The sequence below is a fragment of the Calonectris borealis genome, chromosome 3, assembly GCF_964195595.1.
Source record: "Calonectris borealis chromosome 3, bCalBor7.hap1.2, whole genome shotgun sequence".
In the NCBI taxonomy this organism is placed as follows: Eukaryota; Metazoa; Chordata; class Aves; order Procellariiformes; family Procellariidae; genus Calonectris; species Calonectris borealis.
This window is the reverse complement of record NC_134314.1, coordinates 7,489,219-7,508,467: the sequence shown is the minus strand read 5'-3', so window position 1 is coordinate 7,508,467 and position 19,249 is coordinate 7,489,219. Positions and strand designations below refer to the sequence as shown.

The 19,249-nt window shown below is 43.6% G+C and overlaps 1 protein-coding gene across 2 annotated transcripts in view; it reads left to right on the top strand.

Annotated features, from left to right (window-relative positions):
• Window positions 1–19,249, top strand: part of PTCHD4 (patched domain containing 4) — a 94,060-nt gene that overhangs the window by 13,415 nt on the left and 61,396 nt on the right. For both annotated transcript variants that reach the window (XM_075148013.1, XM_075148012.1), the window contains exon 2: window positions 12,299–12,779. In XM_075148013.1, coding sequence (XP_075004114.1) covers window positions 12,299–12,779 — 481 coding nt within the window. The remainder of the gene's footprint in view (window positions 1–12,298; window positions 12,780–19,249) is intronic.

Sequence of the window (19,249 nt, the reverse complement as noted above, 5' to 3'; positions counted from 1 at the left end):
GACTTTGAAAAGACTTTTTTTTTAAACATGTATTACATTAAAGTAACTGTAAAATGTCTATTTGGGGAAAAAAGTTTTGATGTCTTACAGGGAAATGTCTCAGATAAGTTGAAAAGTGGTGGTGATGGTGGTGGTGGTTGTTATTTACAATAAATATACAACATTTCTTCAGAAGTGCTTATACACAGTAACTAATATTCATCTTACTTGGTATCTTGAACTCATTCTTAACAGTGGCACTACATTAACATATAAATCTAGTAACACATATAACTTAACTTTAAGCATTTAGTGAAGGTACTTAAATTAGGGTTTGGGACATTTTAGGCTTTAGGAGGACTAGAAACCCTAAGAATGAGATTCAGTCCCTTTAAGATCAAAATTGTCCTTCGAAGGTGCCCTGTTTTTCTCTTCTCCTTGAGCAGGCAGCCTGGTACTCCTGGCATTTCTAACCCGGCAGGTTTGGTTAGGCAGCCTGACTCAGGCCCTCAGAGTCTAAATTCTGACCTTTCATGTTTTGAGTCCTGTTCTAGATGAAGAGGCACATCCAAATCAGAAACTCTGCTTGAAGTTAATAGCTACAGTGTACTTGCACGAAAGGACAAATACTCAGCTGTGAAATACAGCCACCTTGAGGATGAAGCTATTTAGGTGTTGCATAGCTGACACCACCACCGGACCATGGGGTTTGAGCACAGGAATTAAAGAAACCCTGAGCCAGCTGGCAGCAAGGAGGGAATTAAGTCTTTTTTTTTTTTCTTTTTTCCTTCCCATTGAGTTTCCATAATCCTTGGTTAGTTCTCCAATCCAGTTCACCATGTGCCACATGAGCTGCCCAAGCTTGGCAGGGAGGAGGTGCAGGCTCAGGAAGGAGAGGGAAGGGACCCCTCCTTGGGCAGCATCACCCGTTTGTACTGAGAACTACAGCAACTAAGGAAACTCCAGCATCAGATGGGAAGATCTTTGGAGCATGGGCAGCTTCTCCAGCTGTGCGTTTGCACGGCACCTTGCACAGCGAGGTCCTGGGCCATGCCAAAACCTCACTGGTCATCAGTGATTATGGTCTGAACTGAGACCTCAGCATCTGCCGTACCTCGTGTGGGTCCTTCCAGGCCTCAGCAGTGCAAAGGCTGCATCAAGATGAATTGCTCCCAGCATGTGGAGCTTGATCAGCGGCAGTTGTTAACAACTCCTGCCAGCTCTAGGTGAAGGTTTTGGGCTGATGTAAAATTTTCAGGTTGTAGCACGCTGTTGTTTAACACTTGTTTATCATTGCAAATGTGCTCTGTGTCGTCTGAGACAGTAAGAGACACACTCTCCCACAGAGTATAGCTGAAAGAAATAAAGAAAAGCTGGCCCTCATAGTGTCAGCAAACTTCCAGTGGGAGAGTTCTCCAGTGATGGGAGGCGATGAGAATCCCAAAGCGGAGATGACGCCTTGAGATTTACTTTTTTGACTGGAATAAGAACTAAAAAAAACATGTTAGAGAACCGCACATGACAGCACCTTCATCTCTATGGGCTACCAAGAACACAAGATTTTATCATGAAGGGCATGTGTTACAAGATGATCAAGAGACAGATTTTACAAATATAAAAACTACCTGCTGATGTTCACATGTGGGGGTGAAAAATCTCTGAATGTACTGAATTCAAAAGTACCTTGGGTGGGAGTCAGCTATTTCATATGCAGATCCAGAACCCCAGCTTCAGTTATATTTTAATGTATAAATGTAGGCCTACTTAAATGCCTCATTCCCACTCCCCCTTTCCAGATTCTGGTCCAACGTTATGAAAAAAAAAAAGGAAAACCATCTGAAACTAGACATTTTTTTGGCTCTCTCCAGCTAACAAATGGCCAAACTCATTAAAAACCAGTGTGTGCTGGAGGGAAGGGGGCGATGCTTCAGAGTAGAGAAATTGCTTCACAATGCCAAATCTGAGATTAAAAAAAAAAAGAGGGAAAACTGATTAATCATCTCTTAAAAAGGAGGAATTTTCAGCTGGAGGTGTTAGGTATCCTTAACTGTATCTGCTTTGCGCAGTGCCTTGTTATATCTTACTGAGCTCCGCGAGAGTGGAAGTTCCTGATAGGACACAGTAGCGCTTTGCATTCAAAGGCTGGGCTTAGTTAAGCCTGCAAACTGCTTAGTTGGAAGTTAACCTTCTTAACCTCAAAACCACGCTAGCCCCAAAATCTTGCCACATCACACTCGGCTCTGTCTGATTCTCAGTTATTTCTTTTCTTCTTGCCTTTGATAAAACATTATCGCAGCATTTCAGTACGTTGGCTGCTGGTCCCCAGAGAAACCAGGAGAAAATTAAAGAGATGTTTGCCAACATAAAACATAATTTAAAAAGAAAAAAGCACCCTTTTCTGTGTCAGTATTGAAACTTAAGATTGTAAGAGCTTAAATGATTCCTGTGGACCTGCTTTACTCCTCACTTTTTATTCTCTGCTGTTTATTTTTTAACATTTCCTTTAGATGGAGTAATACACCCAGGCAAATCCAATTCCTTTTGCTTCCTGGAAGGTTTTCTTCCTATTTCTTGTGTGTATTGGACTTCAAGTGGTGTACGGAAAACAATTGGAAGAGGGACACAGTGGGATGCACACAAAGCAAGAGGGCTGACAAACCTGTCAGGGAAAACGTGTGACTGCTTTTTAGGATCTCCTTTTAGGGACAATTGTTGGATCCCACTCTCATCCCCCCCAAAACCTTCAGCTTGGGCATATGAGGTGCGTGGTGAAGTTTTGCAAACAGTTTTGTGCCTTTTTGCTTTTGTTGATATGGAAAGATGACAAGAAAGGAGGTTTTCTTGATTTCTGGTGTTTTCTGCTGGTTTTTTTTTTTATTATTATTTTAAGAATTAGGTTCTTGTTTAGCCTATAACTCCATGGACTTCAAGAAAGCTTTAAGATTAGACCTTCATAAGAAACAGAAAGCATTCTGGTGGAATATTGTCCTATTTACTCCCATTTGGAGAAAGCAATGCCCCTCTTCAGATAACAAAACTCTCTTGGATTTCACTGGGGCACAAGATAGCTGTAATTCATTAATCTTGCTTACTTTTTCCTGTCAATTTCATTCAAATCTCTGCATTTGGGAGAATGATTTCTTTGTTAGAAAATGAACAGTTGTATTCTTTCTCCCCCTTCCCAGCAGCTCATTTCACTTTTTTGTTTGTTAAAGAGCTGGAAAATCCACAAAAACAATGAGACTCCCAAAGGCATCTTCCAGACGTGTTATGGAAGACACTATCTTGGTGTGTCATGCTTTAGAAATGCACAGGGACTGAAAATTGGGCTAGATGGACCACTGGCCTGCACGGAAAAATATTTCTTGTCTTCTTACTCTCTTTGTAATTTTCTTCTTTTCCTTTGAACATTTTTAATATTGAGTTTGAGCTGTGGATGAAATCATGGAGTATTCTTTAATATAAAGTATTCATGCTATAGAATCCTAGAGTCTGCCAAATATGAGAGATGGTAAAAGTGTTCTTCACACACATGCCTGCATACGTGAGTGTGAATGTTTAACTGTATATATCCAAATATTGGTGGTTTGCGCATGTCCCTTGAGGCACTGCTGTCTCCTTAGTGATTCATTCCTATGTTTCTCCTTGGCACAAACAGAATCCTTTGGGATGAACACTAACTGTGCTAGGGAGACAAATTCACCTATTTTTAATTGGACCTGGGTATTCTTCATGGCTTAGCACCTGGCAGAGGCCTAGATGTTGTCCCAGTTTGCATAGGTGGAGGACCACAACTGTACCATGCAGTGCAGAAGGCTGGATTTCCCCTCCTAAAGTCATGTGGCACCTCCTCGCAAAAGTCTGTCATAAAACAGGATTTGAATATATGAAAAATATGAATGCTGTCCTGCTTGGTGATGTGAAGAAGCGTGGAGGTCCTCGGGTAAAAAAAGCTTTTGAGGAAATTCCCACACCTCAGTGCAAAGCTCCTGGTTAGGTGAATCAACACGCCGCGCTCTGGAGCTGGCCTGCAAACAGTGCAGGTGGGGGAATGCAGCCAAAAATCTCCAGTAATCAGGGCATGGTCCTGTGTATGTTGAGAGGATGCCACTGACCCGTAAACCAAGTCCCTGCTTCTTTCCAGACCAGAGACAGAACTGGAGTTATTCGTGCCACCCTTTCCCTCTTCCCCCGCTGCTCACCCTTTGCATGTTGAGCTGTTACGGGCCGTTGGGGAGACCCCCAGAGCTGGGGATGGGGCTTGAATCCTCCTGCGCTGTACGGGTCCCTACGCACAGGTCCAGGGCAGCACAGTCTGGCGTGCAGAGCTTGCCAACCAGATGCCCAGGAGCAAATAGACGCCAGCAGGAAGAAATAACCCATGTGTTACCCAGCCGGGTGTGTGACTTTTGGGGTGGAAATGCTTGAAATTTCCTATTCTTCTGTTGAGGGGGGGGGTCAGTTTAGGGTAGCTAAACCCAGCCCTGTGTTATTGCCGCTCTTCTCGATGCTACTGTGTGGTCTGGGTCTCTGTGGGGAGATGGGAAGGGGGGAGGCTGGAGGGAGATGGGAAGGCAGCGAGAGCTGAGGCAGGGACTGGAGTGCAGGGCTGTGCTTGTCTGCTGCCACTGGCACGGTGGCACAGGGCCCGGAGCTCTGCTGTTTGCAGGAGGACGTCAAAGCAACTTTGCTCCCACCTGCCTTCTCCTGCCCTCTTTCTGGGTGGTCAGGGTGCAATGAGAACTGCTGCTTCCTTACCCCTCACCCTGTGTTTTCTCCTTCCTGCCTCCCTCTTTTTCACACCTCCAGTCTCTTTAGGGCACCCCACTCCACAGCCCCACTTTTATTTTGCAGTCACAACAAACTCCACTTCTTTTGCATCATTGACCACTTTCTGGCTACATAAATCCCCCCACAAAGCGCAATTCCCACTTGCGTAGTTTGTCCACAGCCATCCTCGGATAGGAACCCATTCACGGATGGGCAGGGGAAACTGTGCTGGTCTGCGGTGATTATTTTTACGATCATCCTTCATCCTGGGGGATTTAGGGGCTAGATGCAGCCTGACTTTTTACTCTGTGATACCAGGGAAGCTCCACTGGCAGGGACAGGCAGTGAAAAGCAGAGGGCTGAGCCCAAGGTGACTGCCGCGAGGGCTTTTGATCCTGGACAGGGCAGAGCAAAAACCCAAAGGGCGATATGAAGTGGGGAGGGAGCTGTGGTTCTGTACCTGCTGAAAACAAGAGGACAGTGGTATTTTAAGACCTGACCTGGTAGATTTACACACCCAGGCTTACCTACGACTTGAGAGGTCCTGTTGACACGAATCTCCTGTGGAAGGTGAACTGATGTCACCGACACCAAGTTTTGCTGAACCACCTACTGTAGGGCTTCCTCCTGCCATCTCACCAGTCCCCAGGCCACTGGGCACCCAAAGCCATCTGCGCTCTTCACCCTTGGATCCATCTCGCAGGGCTGGGATGCAGCTACCAATTCACCTGCCGCTGCCTGAACTGTCAGTGCCAAAGCTATTTCACTGCTGTGCCTGTGATCCTGCTCCTGGTGCGGGGAGAAGAAAAAGGCAGATAGGCCAGCGTGCGCCAAAATTACCTCCCAGTGCCTGCGGTCCTCTTTGCGCTGTCTGTAACCCCCATCTTCCAGCAATACCCTTCCCCACGTAGAGGAGGTGTGCAATCACAGCCAACATGGGTATTACTCAGCAGCTTCAAGGACACCACTGTGTCCTTGGGTGCATGGGTGCAGGTTAGGACAACCAGGGACAAAGCTGTGCTGGGAGTGAACTGGGCTGTAAATCCACCCCTTTTTTCCCAGAAGAACTGGGACAGGATCTGAGATGGGTGGAATAGGAATCTGACCTTGAGAGTGAAGGAGTCAGTTGAGCGATGAAGAGCTTGAAGATACAGGAGGCTTGAAAAGGATGTAAAGGTGAAACACAGTCTAAGAGGAAGGGTTTGGTGTGGAGTGAGCTGGTCTGGAAGGGAGAGAGCTTGTCTTGTATTTTCATTCTTGAGGGATGTGCAGAAGAAGCAAAGGTGGAGGGAGAGCCTTTCTGCTTTCCCTCTGGCCCTCCCATCTCTTGACAGCTGAAAACCTGATGGGGTGATACTGAAGGAGCAAAGTGGGCAGGACCACTTAGAAATACAGCGTGTCCAGCACTAGAAGCTCCTCCACACAGAAGAGGTCACCAGTAGCAATCACACTCTGCTATTGCACCCTTATGAATTCCTCCATAATTTGATTTACTTGGAAGGAATAGATGTGTATTAGGAACGCTTCTCTTCTTCTCTGTTATTAATCCTAAAGTATATAAGTCTCTTGAAATACTTTTCTCCTGTTCTTGTCTCTTTTCAAATTACCTGATCAAAAATTAGAAAACCAAAGCAGTAAAGGAAAGGAGCACGACCCCAGACTCATCAAAAAGACGTGCCAGACGGTTCTGGTTGCCTTTTGGGTGTTCTGGGTACACATCTCCTTCACTTAAAAATCACTCTGGTGATCCTTGGTTTCCCTGGGAGGGGGATCAAGGTTTGTACATTTGTCAATGTGCAGGACATGTCTGTGAAGGGGCCAATATGAGCCAGGGATGACAAGACAGGTCAGCTAGTTTTGTGTCTGCATTTGCCACTGAGGGTGAGTTAATCTCTCCTAGCTTTTTTGCCTGATAAAAGCTAGGATCAAGTCTTAAGTAATCTTGTGCCTCTGTCGTAAATGGAGAGAGAAAGGCAACTGCAGAAGGCAAGTCTGGTTTTTACCCATACCTTAGGATGGGGCGGACCATCCTTTGGACATGCCTGACTCTTCCCAGTGACTATAAAACAAATTTGCTTGACTAGCTGGTGAGCTGAACCTCACCGTTGCCAAAATAACTGAATTGTTCTTTATTGCAGCAGAGACCTAGAGGTTTATTTCCTGGATAGCTTCTCATGGCCACTTTCATACATTTTATTTTTGCTGAGTGAACAGACCACATGGCCATTGCTGCGTCCCTGTTCCCAGTCAGCCGAGGTGCAGTTTTACCTCGAATGCGTTGCCCTCAGGGCTCACTTGCCCTGGACTCTCCCTCCATCACTGAGCCATACAGAATAGCTGCACAGGGACAAGCACAGCAAGCAGTCTGGTGGGTGTGCAAGAGCATCTACACAGCTCTGAGGGCAGGAAAACTGCTGCGCTGACATAAATCAGCGTTACGTGCGACCGTTTGAAAGAGATGCTTCAGGAATTGTCGGTAATTGGTGGCTGTGTAATAGGGATTGACTGGTATAAGGTCTCTATATACTAGGGACAGGGACAGAGAAATCAGTTCAGTTGGGGAGAAAAAAAAAAACCTTGAAAGTTTTACAGTGAGCTAGAGGGAGGTAGGAGCAACCAAACATGTTAAACCTTAAATGACTCGAAGAAAGGGGATTTTTATTCTATTATACCTTGAAAACTTTAGGTGAACTAAAGCAACTGACTTCATCGTAACCTCTGTGGATTTTAGTGTAATACTTTCTTTGACCTACATTTGGTAGAGTAGGAATGTCCTTATCACGGGGAGAAACAAATGCATTGATCTCATTAGGATGTTTATCACACAATATATTTCGACAGACATTCCTGGTTGCCCTCTCTTGAACATTTTTAAGCTTTTAAGATAAAATAGAGTTTAGCCAGGATTGTATGCTTTATCCTAACATTTCTGGAAAGTAGCTTGATAATTATCCATCACTCCAGTTGATAAGAGGTAGCAGTTAAAGAAAAATAAAAATAGAGATAAATTTGCTGGCAAAGGTTCTGCAAATGTACTTGAATGAGAGCGATCTGGCAGTAGGGTTCAAGGGCTCCTCTCCTCCTTGCCAGGGATCTGAAATGACTTTTAAACCTCTCACCAGCCCTAGCCTCCACTGAGCAGGGTGCTGGGAAGGCAGGAGCCATACTATCTCAAAAATACTTTAAACCCTCTGTTTTTCCCATGAGAAGGAAACCGGTGGAGGCTGGTGCCATTCAAAGTGGGGAGGAGAAGGCGATCTGTCCCGGGCTGGTGTGGCAGTGGGCAGGGACCACACGTAACCCCGGGGATGGGAGGCAGGGCTGCAGCAGCCAAACTGAAACTATTAAGGAAACAAAAAAGGTCTCACAGGTAATTTAGTAGTAAGGGAGTATTGCTAGTATCCCTCTGGGCTGCATGCCGAGAGGATCTATGCCTGCATTAGCACCAGCAAAAGATATTTAGCTCAGTAGGAGCAGCTGGTTTTGTTTAATCTGAGAGGTCTTGCACTCAGCTCTGGAGCAAGCCAAACATCCCCATGCCATTTACACATCTTTTTAGGATATTAAAGGTCCAAGCATCCTTTACAGACAAGTTTCTAGCCTGAAATATGGTAGGGGCTTATTCTGCATCCATCCATTCACCATTAGTGATTTTTACCACTGAACGGACAAGGAGTTTGGGTTTTCAACCACATGCAAGGCCAGATCTGCATAAAGGCAGGTGGCAAAATCCATCATCCTGGGGGAAAAGGTGGATAATGCTGTTGACGTCTGTCATCTCTCGTTCCTTTGAGAGTCCTTAGTTCTTGTCTTCCTCCCTTTCAGAGTCTAAATCTACCAGATGGCTTTGGGGCATCTAGAAAAACAGAAGGGATTATATAAAAAACAATTTAATAGTATCCATCAAAGCAAAGATTTTTGCTTGGTCCCTGTTTAAGATCAAATATCACATACCCCAGCAAGTGATCTATATTTCATGCCATTTTTAAAGATGCTCAGATCTGGAGAGAATTAGCTGCCATCAGAATGGATGATGGCCCTTTTTGTCCTCTGGGAGAACAGACACTGTGAAGTTTTCACTAGACATTAAAAGAAAAAAAAAAAAAAAAAAGAGAAAGACACATAGACACAGCCTGAGAATCTAAAATTCAGATTCCAGACATGCTGGTGACCTTGCTAAAGACAGTTATCATCTTGTGTTGTAGATCCTCTGGAGATACATGGGTGTAAAATGGTGTATAACCAATAAGTATTATTATTACTCTATTTTTTGAGTTTGCTTTTCTGTGTATAAGATCAAAGAGTAGCAACATATGTAGGTAAACTGTGTAAAGGATCTGTAGCGTGAAACATGAAACTATTGTTATGAAATTAAAAACAGCATCAGGTAAGCATATACCAGGAAGGACGTGTTAATTAGCAGCAGGAAGTGCTTTTTTTCATTGAGGAACTAGGCGGAATGAGGGATCTTGTTCAAAACCTGCCTGGCCTTCAGGCCTCGTTTATACAAGTCACTGTGGCCTCATTTTGTTTCCCAAACCTTAGGCTTAACCCAGGAGCTTAGCCATTCCTGTCTCCTTCTTTCACCAAGGTGGTCCTGGAGGACAACAGAGAACTTGGGATGGTGAATAACTCCCCTGAAGTGCCCATGAGACACCAAGAGGTGGTTAGGTCCCTGGCTTGGAGGCCTCTAGGAAATGCTGAAAGTCATGTTGGCAGCTGGGTCTTCATTTTCCCACACTTCAATCTCCATCTGTAAAATGGGATGAAAGGCAATATTTTTTCCCATCTTTCTTCTGTCTTCCTTCCTGAGGAATTGTTACCATTGATGTGACAGCCTTGCCTAGTGCAACAGGACCTTTATCTCACTTGGAGCATTTGACAAAACCAACTTGTGAGCTGTATTAGAAAAGGGCCCCATTTTCCCAAATGCCATGGTGGCAGGTTCGTGTTTGCATGCAATAAAAGCAGCAAAGACAAAACCCTTGCGTAGATAGGAAGCAATCTGCCTTTGGAAGGGAGGGGACGGACAAAACGACCTCAAAGCAATTCAGCATCTGTGATTTCCTCGATTCCATCTGAAAGCTCACTCTCTATTTTGCTGACATATGAGCTGGGTGCCCTATTGTACATCAGTGTAACAAATAGCTGTTATCTTACTTTCATGGGAGATACGGCAGAACATGATTTATTTGTGCCTGCTTTGTTGCCTCTTTTGAAATGTTGCCGTCATTCGGTGCACCTTTCGCAGAGGAAGGCAGATGGTCATCGCAAAGTTTCCCATAACCTTGCCGTGCGTGCTGCATAGTGAATCAATGAAATCTGAATTACAGTCCATTGTCTGAGTTTGGAGCTGTGCTGCTAAAGTATCCTGCAGTGGCTGAAAACGTTTGAATGTCAACACTGTGTATATACTGAGGAAATATGACATTTCTCCCTAAAATTTCAAAGCAATGCCAAAGGAGATTTTTAACTGCGAAGTTGCATCTGATGTGAGCAGGGACTGTATTGCTCAAACCTTAATTACCAGCTTGGAAATGTACCTTTTGTGAGCGTGCGAGTGTTAGGTATGACCCCCTCCTTAGAAAAAAATAGAAATAATGAATCAAAACAGGATTCTAACAAGACATGCCAGAGACGAGGATTTTTTGGAGTCCAAACAGCACCAGCTGCCCCTCTGTACTAGCTGTCTCTGCTTATATGACATTTGCAATGAGGCTTCAGGTGATTTGAGAAGCTGGCATTAGACTGTAAATCACCTTTCATGTCAGCTCGTGCCAGGATACCTCGCCAGAAGCCATTATTTCAATGGGAAATAACAACTGGGAATAGGGAAAAAATGAACTTCTGAAAAGCACTTTGTCACGTTCCCTGGGCTGTGGCAGGCAAATGCTGAAAGCAGTGTGAGCTCCTGCCATGAGAGCAGGCATAGGCAGAAATTTCTCAGTGGGAGGATTAGTTCCTTTACATACCAGAGACAAGGCAAGGTGAGTATATAAAACATTTTCAGCACTGTCTCTCAATTTCTGATATTTTTGCTTTATGAGCAGACATTCCGGAAGATATCTATGTTTCATAAAGCCTGGTACTTTGCTTCATTGATTTTTCCTTAGGATGGGAATCATTAAGGCAAGAAGGTCTGGCAATTACAGATAATGACCTGTGTGCAGCACAGGTGTTTCTAGAAATGGTTAACGTTGGATGTAATAGATGCTAAAAGTGTCTCCCCCAAATGCTTCTGGCCTTTTGCAGATGACTGCTTCCATGTGTGTGTGTAGGGCACAGCATCTCCCAAATTCCAGCTGTCAGTCAGCTCATTCCTGTAGCGCATCTAGGCAAAGAGTATTATCTCGCTGCTGAAAGATGTTTTCTATATTAACTGGCTTGATAATTTTGTGTTCTTATTAAATACAAGCGGAAAGAAATTGGAAAACTTTTAATCCCATTTACATTAAAAAAAAAGCAAAATGTTGGGTTTTGGTGTGCAACAGACATTTAATCCCTGGGTTTAGAGTTTTTGATCAAAGAGATTACTTGTACTAGGACATTTTTATCCAATCTACTGAGTCTTCTTCCTCAGTTTGCAACTGGGTTTGATCTAAATCCACACAAGCTTCCTCTGCCTTGAGAGGGACACATCACAGTTATTCTAGAGAACTAGAATAACCAGTGGCTAAAAAGCAAGGACCTTTCTTACAAAAAAGAAAAAAAAAACGTCTAAATGGGACCAGATAACTCTACAAAAAGGTAGTCTGGTCTTGTAAATAGATGGGGGCTGATCCTGAGTGCACCTGATGTGTCCTTCACTGATTGTCATGGAGTTTTTATGTCCTAGCATATACTGAAATAAGTGAGACGAGAGTAAGGTTTATATTCTTGAACTATAAAAAAATGAATCCTGGCTAAATCGAGGTGTAAGGTAGATTCTTATCTCTGTGCCACTGATAGAAATCCATGAAACTTCAAATAAACAATTCAAAAAGTCTGATTTTTATTACGTTGTTCTAGAGCCAGAGTAGCTACTAAACTGGATCTGTCTACATATACATCTGTGTACCGAGGAACCAGGCCTCATTTTCTGTACATTTCCAACTTTTTCAAAGCGTTTCCAAAGTGTCAGGAAATCACAAATCTTCCAGAAATTGATCTTCCTCTCAAACATTTCATACTTCAGTAATTGGAGATTTGTTGTTGTTGTTTTCTGTGACAGTTACAATGTGGGAAAGCGATCCTCTCCCGCGGGGTGAGGAGCTTGCATGCTACATTGCAGTCCCTGAACATCTGGGATGGCAACGAGTATCTGGGCAGTCCCTGAACTGCAGCACAGAATTGCGAATGAGCCTATAATGAGTAAGGAACAGAGTTGTGGCAGGGAATAGGGGTGCGTCCCAAAGCCCACTGAAGTGAACGGCACGACTGCTGTTGACTGCGGTGGCTTTGAGCCGAGCTCTTGCCATGTCTGTGGAAGGAAGGTAGAGTCAAACGGTATCGCTGTATCACATCTTATGCAGGATAACCACATGCTCATCTTTTTTGCTTTCCCTCCCAGGATGGAAGGAGCAGTTTTATTGGCCACCAGCTCGGAGGGGTCATGGAAGTACCAAACAGCAAGGACCAGAGAGTCAAATCAGCCAGAGCCATCCAAATCACTTACTACCTCCAAACGTATGGCTCTGTCACCCAGGACCTCATTGGGGAGAAGTGGGAGAGTGAATTCTGTAAACTGATGCACAAGATGCAGCTGGATCACCAAGATCTGCAGCTCTACTCACTAGCGTCCTTTAGCCTCTGGAAGGACTTCCACCAGACCAGTCTCTTGGCCAGGGGCAAGATTTTGGTGAGCCTGATGCTGATTCTCCTGACTGCTACCCTCTCGAGCTCCATGAAGGACTGCCTGCGTAGCAAACCTTTCCTGGGACTCTTGGGAGTACTCACTATCTGTATTTCCAGTGTCACTGCGGCAGGGATATTTTTCATTACTGATGGAAAATATAATTCTACTCTGTTGGGAATCCCTTTCTTCGCTATGGGTAATTATTTATCTTCATAATAATAGGATTAACAGAGCTTAATGACAGGATTGTAAATTACATCCTGGGTTATAAAGTGCAGATTTTACCTTGAGTGAAAGTCTAAGTCGTTTTCATCTTGTTAAATTGATCTGTGCCTTGTCAAAAAAAAAAAAAAAAAGAAAAAAGAAAAAAGGAAAAAAACCAAAGCAGTAGCAACAATAAAGAGCAAATGACGTTGCTGGAATCTCGGCCAATATGAGAGAGGGGCAGTTTTATTGATCTCTGTTACAAAACAAAGGAGAAATTGTTGCTGAAAACTAGTCAGCTCAGCACAGAAAATGGATATGTGTTGACCTGACTTTGATGGGATGCCAGCCGAAAGAGTAAGTTAAAAAAGGAGAGAGCCGAGGAAGGACAGATTTTAGCATCCTTCCCGAGGGGGGCTGCTCTTCCAGCTCTGTCTGAGGGGCAGAGGGGAACAGGTTGGTGTAAGAATAAGATTGATGGGCTTTATCTCAGAGAGGAGATTACTGTTGTGGTGATTGCCAGGCTGTAAGCAAAGGCGCCTGTCAGTATCTGTAGCGCATAATCCCTCAGTTTGTGAAGTCCCGAATCAGCTGCAGGGATTTCCTTTGTGTTGCACCCAGGCAGAGGAAGGTGCAGACGAAGAACAAACATAAATCCCAGCTCTTTTAGCAGAAGAATTGTTTTCGTTCCTTTTGTTCTCATTTCTGTTCCAAGCACTTTTAATGCATCTGGGTGGTTAATGAGCTTGCTGGGACGGTACGTTGGAAAGGGAGCGGGAAACATGCCCAAAGCGGCTTGCTGAGGCAGCGTTGTTTGGTGCAATCACATCCAAGTTTTTGTCAGAGTTCCGCCGTATCATAAGTGTGAACCCCAGCCATGACTCTCAATGCAAAATCTCAGCAGTGGCAGGCCAGACCCAAACCCCTTCATGTTGGCTTTTTGATAGCAGGAACTCTTACCTGTGGACAGAATTCTGCATCTTTACAGTTAATTTCTTAAATTCCATTCATGCTTGTAGTACTCAATCCCAGTCCTCTGCTGCGGTGAGAGATGACTAAATATGCAAAGCCACAAGCTAGAGTCAAGGTTTGGAGAAGGGTCTTCTATTTTTCTTAAAAACGTCAACCCCCCAAACCCCTACATTTTCTTGCTCTTCCCCTCAAGAGAAGCCCTGTAGGTGTATGCATCCTCTGACCCCCTGCCTCCTATTTTGTCTGTCTCCTGACAATGCATCTGTGCCACTAACCAAGGGGACCGAACCATGGCCTCACCAGTCCTGCACCCAGCATCTCTGGAGCAGCTTCCTAAGCAGCTGGGAAGGAGTGGGATAGAGTGGATGGTCGAGATTCCAGAAGGGAAAGGGAAGAGTGAGGCAAAAGACCCCAAGGAATTGCATGATTGGTTCAGCCTCATTAATACCGATAAACTCTAATTCAATCATCTGCACTGTTAAATTGTGACAGTGGCCCCTGGCATGGTCTGACCTGTGCCAACTCTTCAGCTGCTGCGCACAGCTCCGCAGCGTGAGAGGGTTTGCTGGAAAGAAAGTGCTGAGAGGGTTAAGAGGCCAGCAGGAGGAGCAGAGAACGTGCCAGGTTGTGACAGGGATGGATGCCAACTTGAACAAGGGGTGTGAGCTTAGGAAAAAGAGATCTGTGTAGCAGGATGGAGAAAAGGATGACAGCGGGGAAGGGGAGGTTCATGCTTGTTGTCAGATTATGGCAACCTTTTTGTTGGGTGTCATGAGGTGCCTACCAAAGAGTGGGGCCAAATGACACTGTCTTGCTTGTGTAGCAAGTTGAAATAAAGGCAAGAAAACACTGAAGTGATGAAAAACACCTTCCCTCCATTGTTTATTCCTCTGCTGGTGTTCCTTTTTAGACAGCTGTAGAGAAGGGTGACCCACCTTTGCTTGAGAGGTCCCGAATTTGTCACTCCCAAGGAGCCTCAAACAATGCCTGTAGGTGAAGCTCATCTTCGGGCTGGCCCCAAAAGCATCAGCATCCATACAGGCCGGGAGCATCAGCTGAAACGGCAGTAGCATTGCACTCAATGTATACACACCCTGCAGCCCCAGGATGAGGCAAGGGTGGGAGTTTCTGAAAGCAGAGTGGCTCAGTTTCCCATCTAGGATGGTGGTAGTCCGGGATTTTGTTTGCTGTCTAAGGAAAAGTAATGTTTATAACTTTCTGTTGTGTTTTGCGCTGTCATTCTTGTCACAGCCACTGCTAAGAGCAAAAGAAAAGCAAAAAAACCACCTCCCTTGAAGTGAGATATTTGCGAGAATTGCTTCTGTAACAGTATATGAATGGACTTCAGGTTGAAAAAGAAAACATTTAAGTAACCCTTCTACAGAAATTTCATTCAGAAGTCTCAGACTGAATTGGAAATATCATTAGAGAACAGCCTGCAGTGCCTGGGAACTGCTGCTGCTGGTAAATATTAGGCAACAGTTTTGCGGTTTGGTGAGCTAAAAGGCAGGAAGCGTGTCTTACCAAGGTCATACTGGGTTACATCCTGCAAAGTGCCACGTGCCTTTAGTCCCTTAAATCACCCAGCTAATGACACCTTGCTCTGTCCATGATATGCCCAGGGTGTCACAGACCTGGGGTCTTCACAGGGTAGGGTTTTCTATCGAGTGACCTGACACCGTAAAGTAGATGCATTGAAGACCCCAAGGCTGTTAATTCTGGGGGGCAACACGTAACTGCGGCCCATGTTGTACCGGTGTCCCTTGCCGCTAGCACAGCAAAAAGCAAACAATACATTAAATAATAATTCTGTGATTATAAACGAGAAAGTGTGCAAAGTGGAATTTCCCAGAATTACAAAAGCCAGATTTGCAAGTTAGCCTTTCAGAGTCAAGTTACTTAGATTTAAAAAATAAAAGCAAAAAACAGGCAATAACAGCCACAAAGTGCTTGCAAGTGGAATGCTATGCAGAATACACAGGCAACCTTAATTCTGGCAGCTCCTAACTTCGGAACGTTTCAACCTGACATTTGCAAAATATCCATTTAAAAGTATATTTGTTTGGTCAAAAACATAACTTCTTCTGACATTGACTTTTCAAAGGATTAATTTTAATGGAAATTCTGTCATGTTCTTCTGCACTTGTCCTTTTTTCCTGCCGAGATGGTAGGATGCTGCCATCCTAATGACAGGAATAACCCAGGTCTTGTACAAATGTTTAGGTCCATAATTCCTATTCCAGTGCAGAGCTTCTATGGTTTTCAGTAGGTGATAGAAGCCTATATAAAAGTGAAATGTTTAATATTTTTCTAAATTTGGACTGAATGACCTACACATTAATTACTTACTGTAGTCCTGCTGTGAGGGAATGATCTGCTGGGTTAAAGCATATCTCTGGTATACTGGGGGAAGACTGTTAGCTCAGACTGGCTTTTCTCTCCTTTATCCTTGAAGGTGAGAAACTTCGGTCTCAAGCTAGGCATGGGGACAGTGGTGGAAAATACTGCTTGCTCTGAGTCCCTCTTCTCAATACCGCGATCTTCTCAGACAGCTGCCTCAGGAAAACCAGTTTCCCCAGTAGAGTGTTTACCACTGTGTTTTTGGAGTCAGTGAGGAGCAACTCTTCAGAAAGATCCTGTGCAAATAACGCTCTGGTTGCCAGGATCTCCTGCAAACAGGAGTAAGAGGCGCTGATTTTTAGCTGTTCATACCCCAGACAAATGGCTAAATGTGGTGAGTTAGAGAAGGTGCTGCTTTAGTTTCAGGGTTTCCTCCTTTAGGAACTGAACTGGACCTAGATGTTTTGTTTGTCTCTTATTTTTTTTTTAAGTCAGATTTTAGTAACCACCATGTGAAATCAGAATACGGGACAGTTCTACCTTGCATTTCCCTTCTGGGACAAATACAAACCGCAGTTTCTTCTGCAAGTGTGACACCAGCAGAGCTATCACCACTGGATGTGTTTCGGATAGGAGGTAGAGGATCAAATCATTGAGTTTCAGATTTGTTCTAGACGTCAGATATGGACCTAGTTAGATGTTCACATCTGCCTTTTGTATTTGGATTCATGACGCAATTTCGAAGGGATGTTATGTACGTGACATAATTATGGTTTCCCATGCCTAATCATCACTAATTAATATAACCAGAAGGTTAACTACATAATTGAGACATTATTGCTCCCATGATTTGCTTTTTAATGCACAGGAACCAGACTGATATCATCAGAGAGATAATGATTTAACTCAGCTGAGGATCTGAGTATATTTTTAAATGCAGGTATATTAATTATGTTATTTTACACTGTAATTATTTTTGGACAGTCCATGAAGTACCTTATTATATAGATTAGTGGAAATCTTAGGTTAAAAATGTAACTACACTGTAATTAGAGTGTAATTATGCTTTTTGTATTATAAAGTGTATGTGTTTCTTAGAAGGCTGGATTCACAGTGGATGTAAGAAATATTTCCTGCTCTTTGTAAGTCCAGACCATGAAGACCATAAGATCTTCATGGGAACGGCTATTTCTTGTTCAGTATTTAGAGAACATTAAGCTCAATGCCCTACAACACATTGCAATATTATTACTACTACTACCAATAACAATACTGTTAGTAGCAGGGTAGTAAAGAGATACAAAAACTTTAGGAAGCAATAGACTACCTGTTTCCAGTAGTAACCCCATGCCTGATGTAAGAGCGCAAGATGGATGGCAGAGATTGTACTTACAGTGCAGACACCTCTGTTAAAATTCCCAGTTTTTTCTTCCTCTGAGTTATTCAAATGGAAGGAGGAAGCAAGGCAAAAGCAGACAAGACTCCAGGCAGTTATTAGCATTTCAGACAGAAGCCATCTAACCTCTTGCAGATAGCAGTTGTTAATATAATGGCTGGTGATCACCTTTAAGTAAATTTGAGATGTCACAGTATTATCATTAGTGGTAGAGTTGTGGGAAATTACAGAAAAAAGTCCTAGTGCAGATGAGGAAATTTTTTTTTTAAACCTCAGAAGACAAAGGTGAATGCTAAAGTGCATGCCATCGCTATTTTACCTGTACATGAAGTATCACAGTATTTCTAACCTTTGCTTCAAGCAGTGGACTTTCTGATTACAGCTGCAACTTAGAAATATTTCAGGAGTGACTCTGACTTTGGTTTTGTCCTTTTGATGCAGCAGTAAAGCAAATCCCATATGAATTTCATGTTATATGAAATATTTCCTATCTGTATGAAGAGAAAGAGAATGACCCTTTAGAGCAAAGAGACCTACTGACATAAACCCCCATCACTCCATGCCTTAGAAATATAGTGAATCTGTCATGTTAGATGTTATGGCAGTTCATGTCCTCTCCCACTCAGCAGATCATTAAGGATTTGGAAATACCTTGTCCTGAACTACAAAATGTCTATTCTTACTTTTATAATAGGAAACGGGAATAACAAAAAAAAACACGGGACAGCAGGAGAAAAAAATTGAAAGATATAAAAATGTTTAAAATTACCTATTTGGATGGGCACATACCGTAGATAATTCCTATGAATGGGTTTAGACATTCTCCATATTTTTAAGGTTGATTTCCCCATAACCTGGTATACTCCCTAGCGAGTCTATTCCCAGTTGCAGAGGGTTGGGGTTTTTTCATTTCTATAGGAAAGGATAACCTCAGTGAACACTTTTTCCTGGATTTTGAGTAGAAAACGAAAGCCTGTCTGGGATAGTCTGTTACACTCGCACCATGCAGTCTGGCCCTGCAGCTATGTCCTGGAGCTGTCATGGTTAGGGAGAGGCAACAGACTGGGGTTGTCCTTCTCTCCTCAAACATGGGTGAGATGAGGATATCTTCTTTGAGCCTTCCCACATCCAGCAGAAAGAGATGCAAGAAGAAGCACAGCCAGCCTCAGTCCTAACAACAGTTTGCAGCATGTAATTTCAGGTGTCCCAAATGTTTCTCCCTTAACTGAAGTGACACAATCTTAATTCCCTTTGCAGTCAATAGAAATAGGCAACTCCAAAGTCATTTGGACAGTCACTTAGTACATATTTGTGATGAGCTGCGTTAGTCTCTGGAAAGTCCTATCCACCTCTGAAAAAGCTAGGGCGACTGTTTAGACTTTAACACCTAAGTTTCTATACGTGAGCTCTAAGATACATATACATGCATGCATATACGGCATATATGCATACACTGACTTGAAGCCCTTACAAATTGAGTTCTAGCTCTTCTTTTCCTGTAGAGACTTAGGGCAAGAGCTCTTATCAACTCAAATGTCATCAACCTGGACATTAGGAGAAATTCTTTACTGAAAGAGTGGTCAGGCCTTGGAACAGGCTGCCCAGGGAAGTGGTTGAGTCACCATCCCTGGAAGTATTTAAAAGATGTGTAGATGAGGCCCTTAGGGACATGGTGTAGTGGGTATGGTGGTGTTGGGTTGATGGTTGGACCCAATGATCTTAGAGGTCTTTTCCAACCTTAATGATTCTATGAT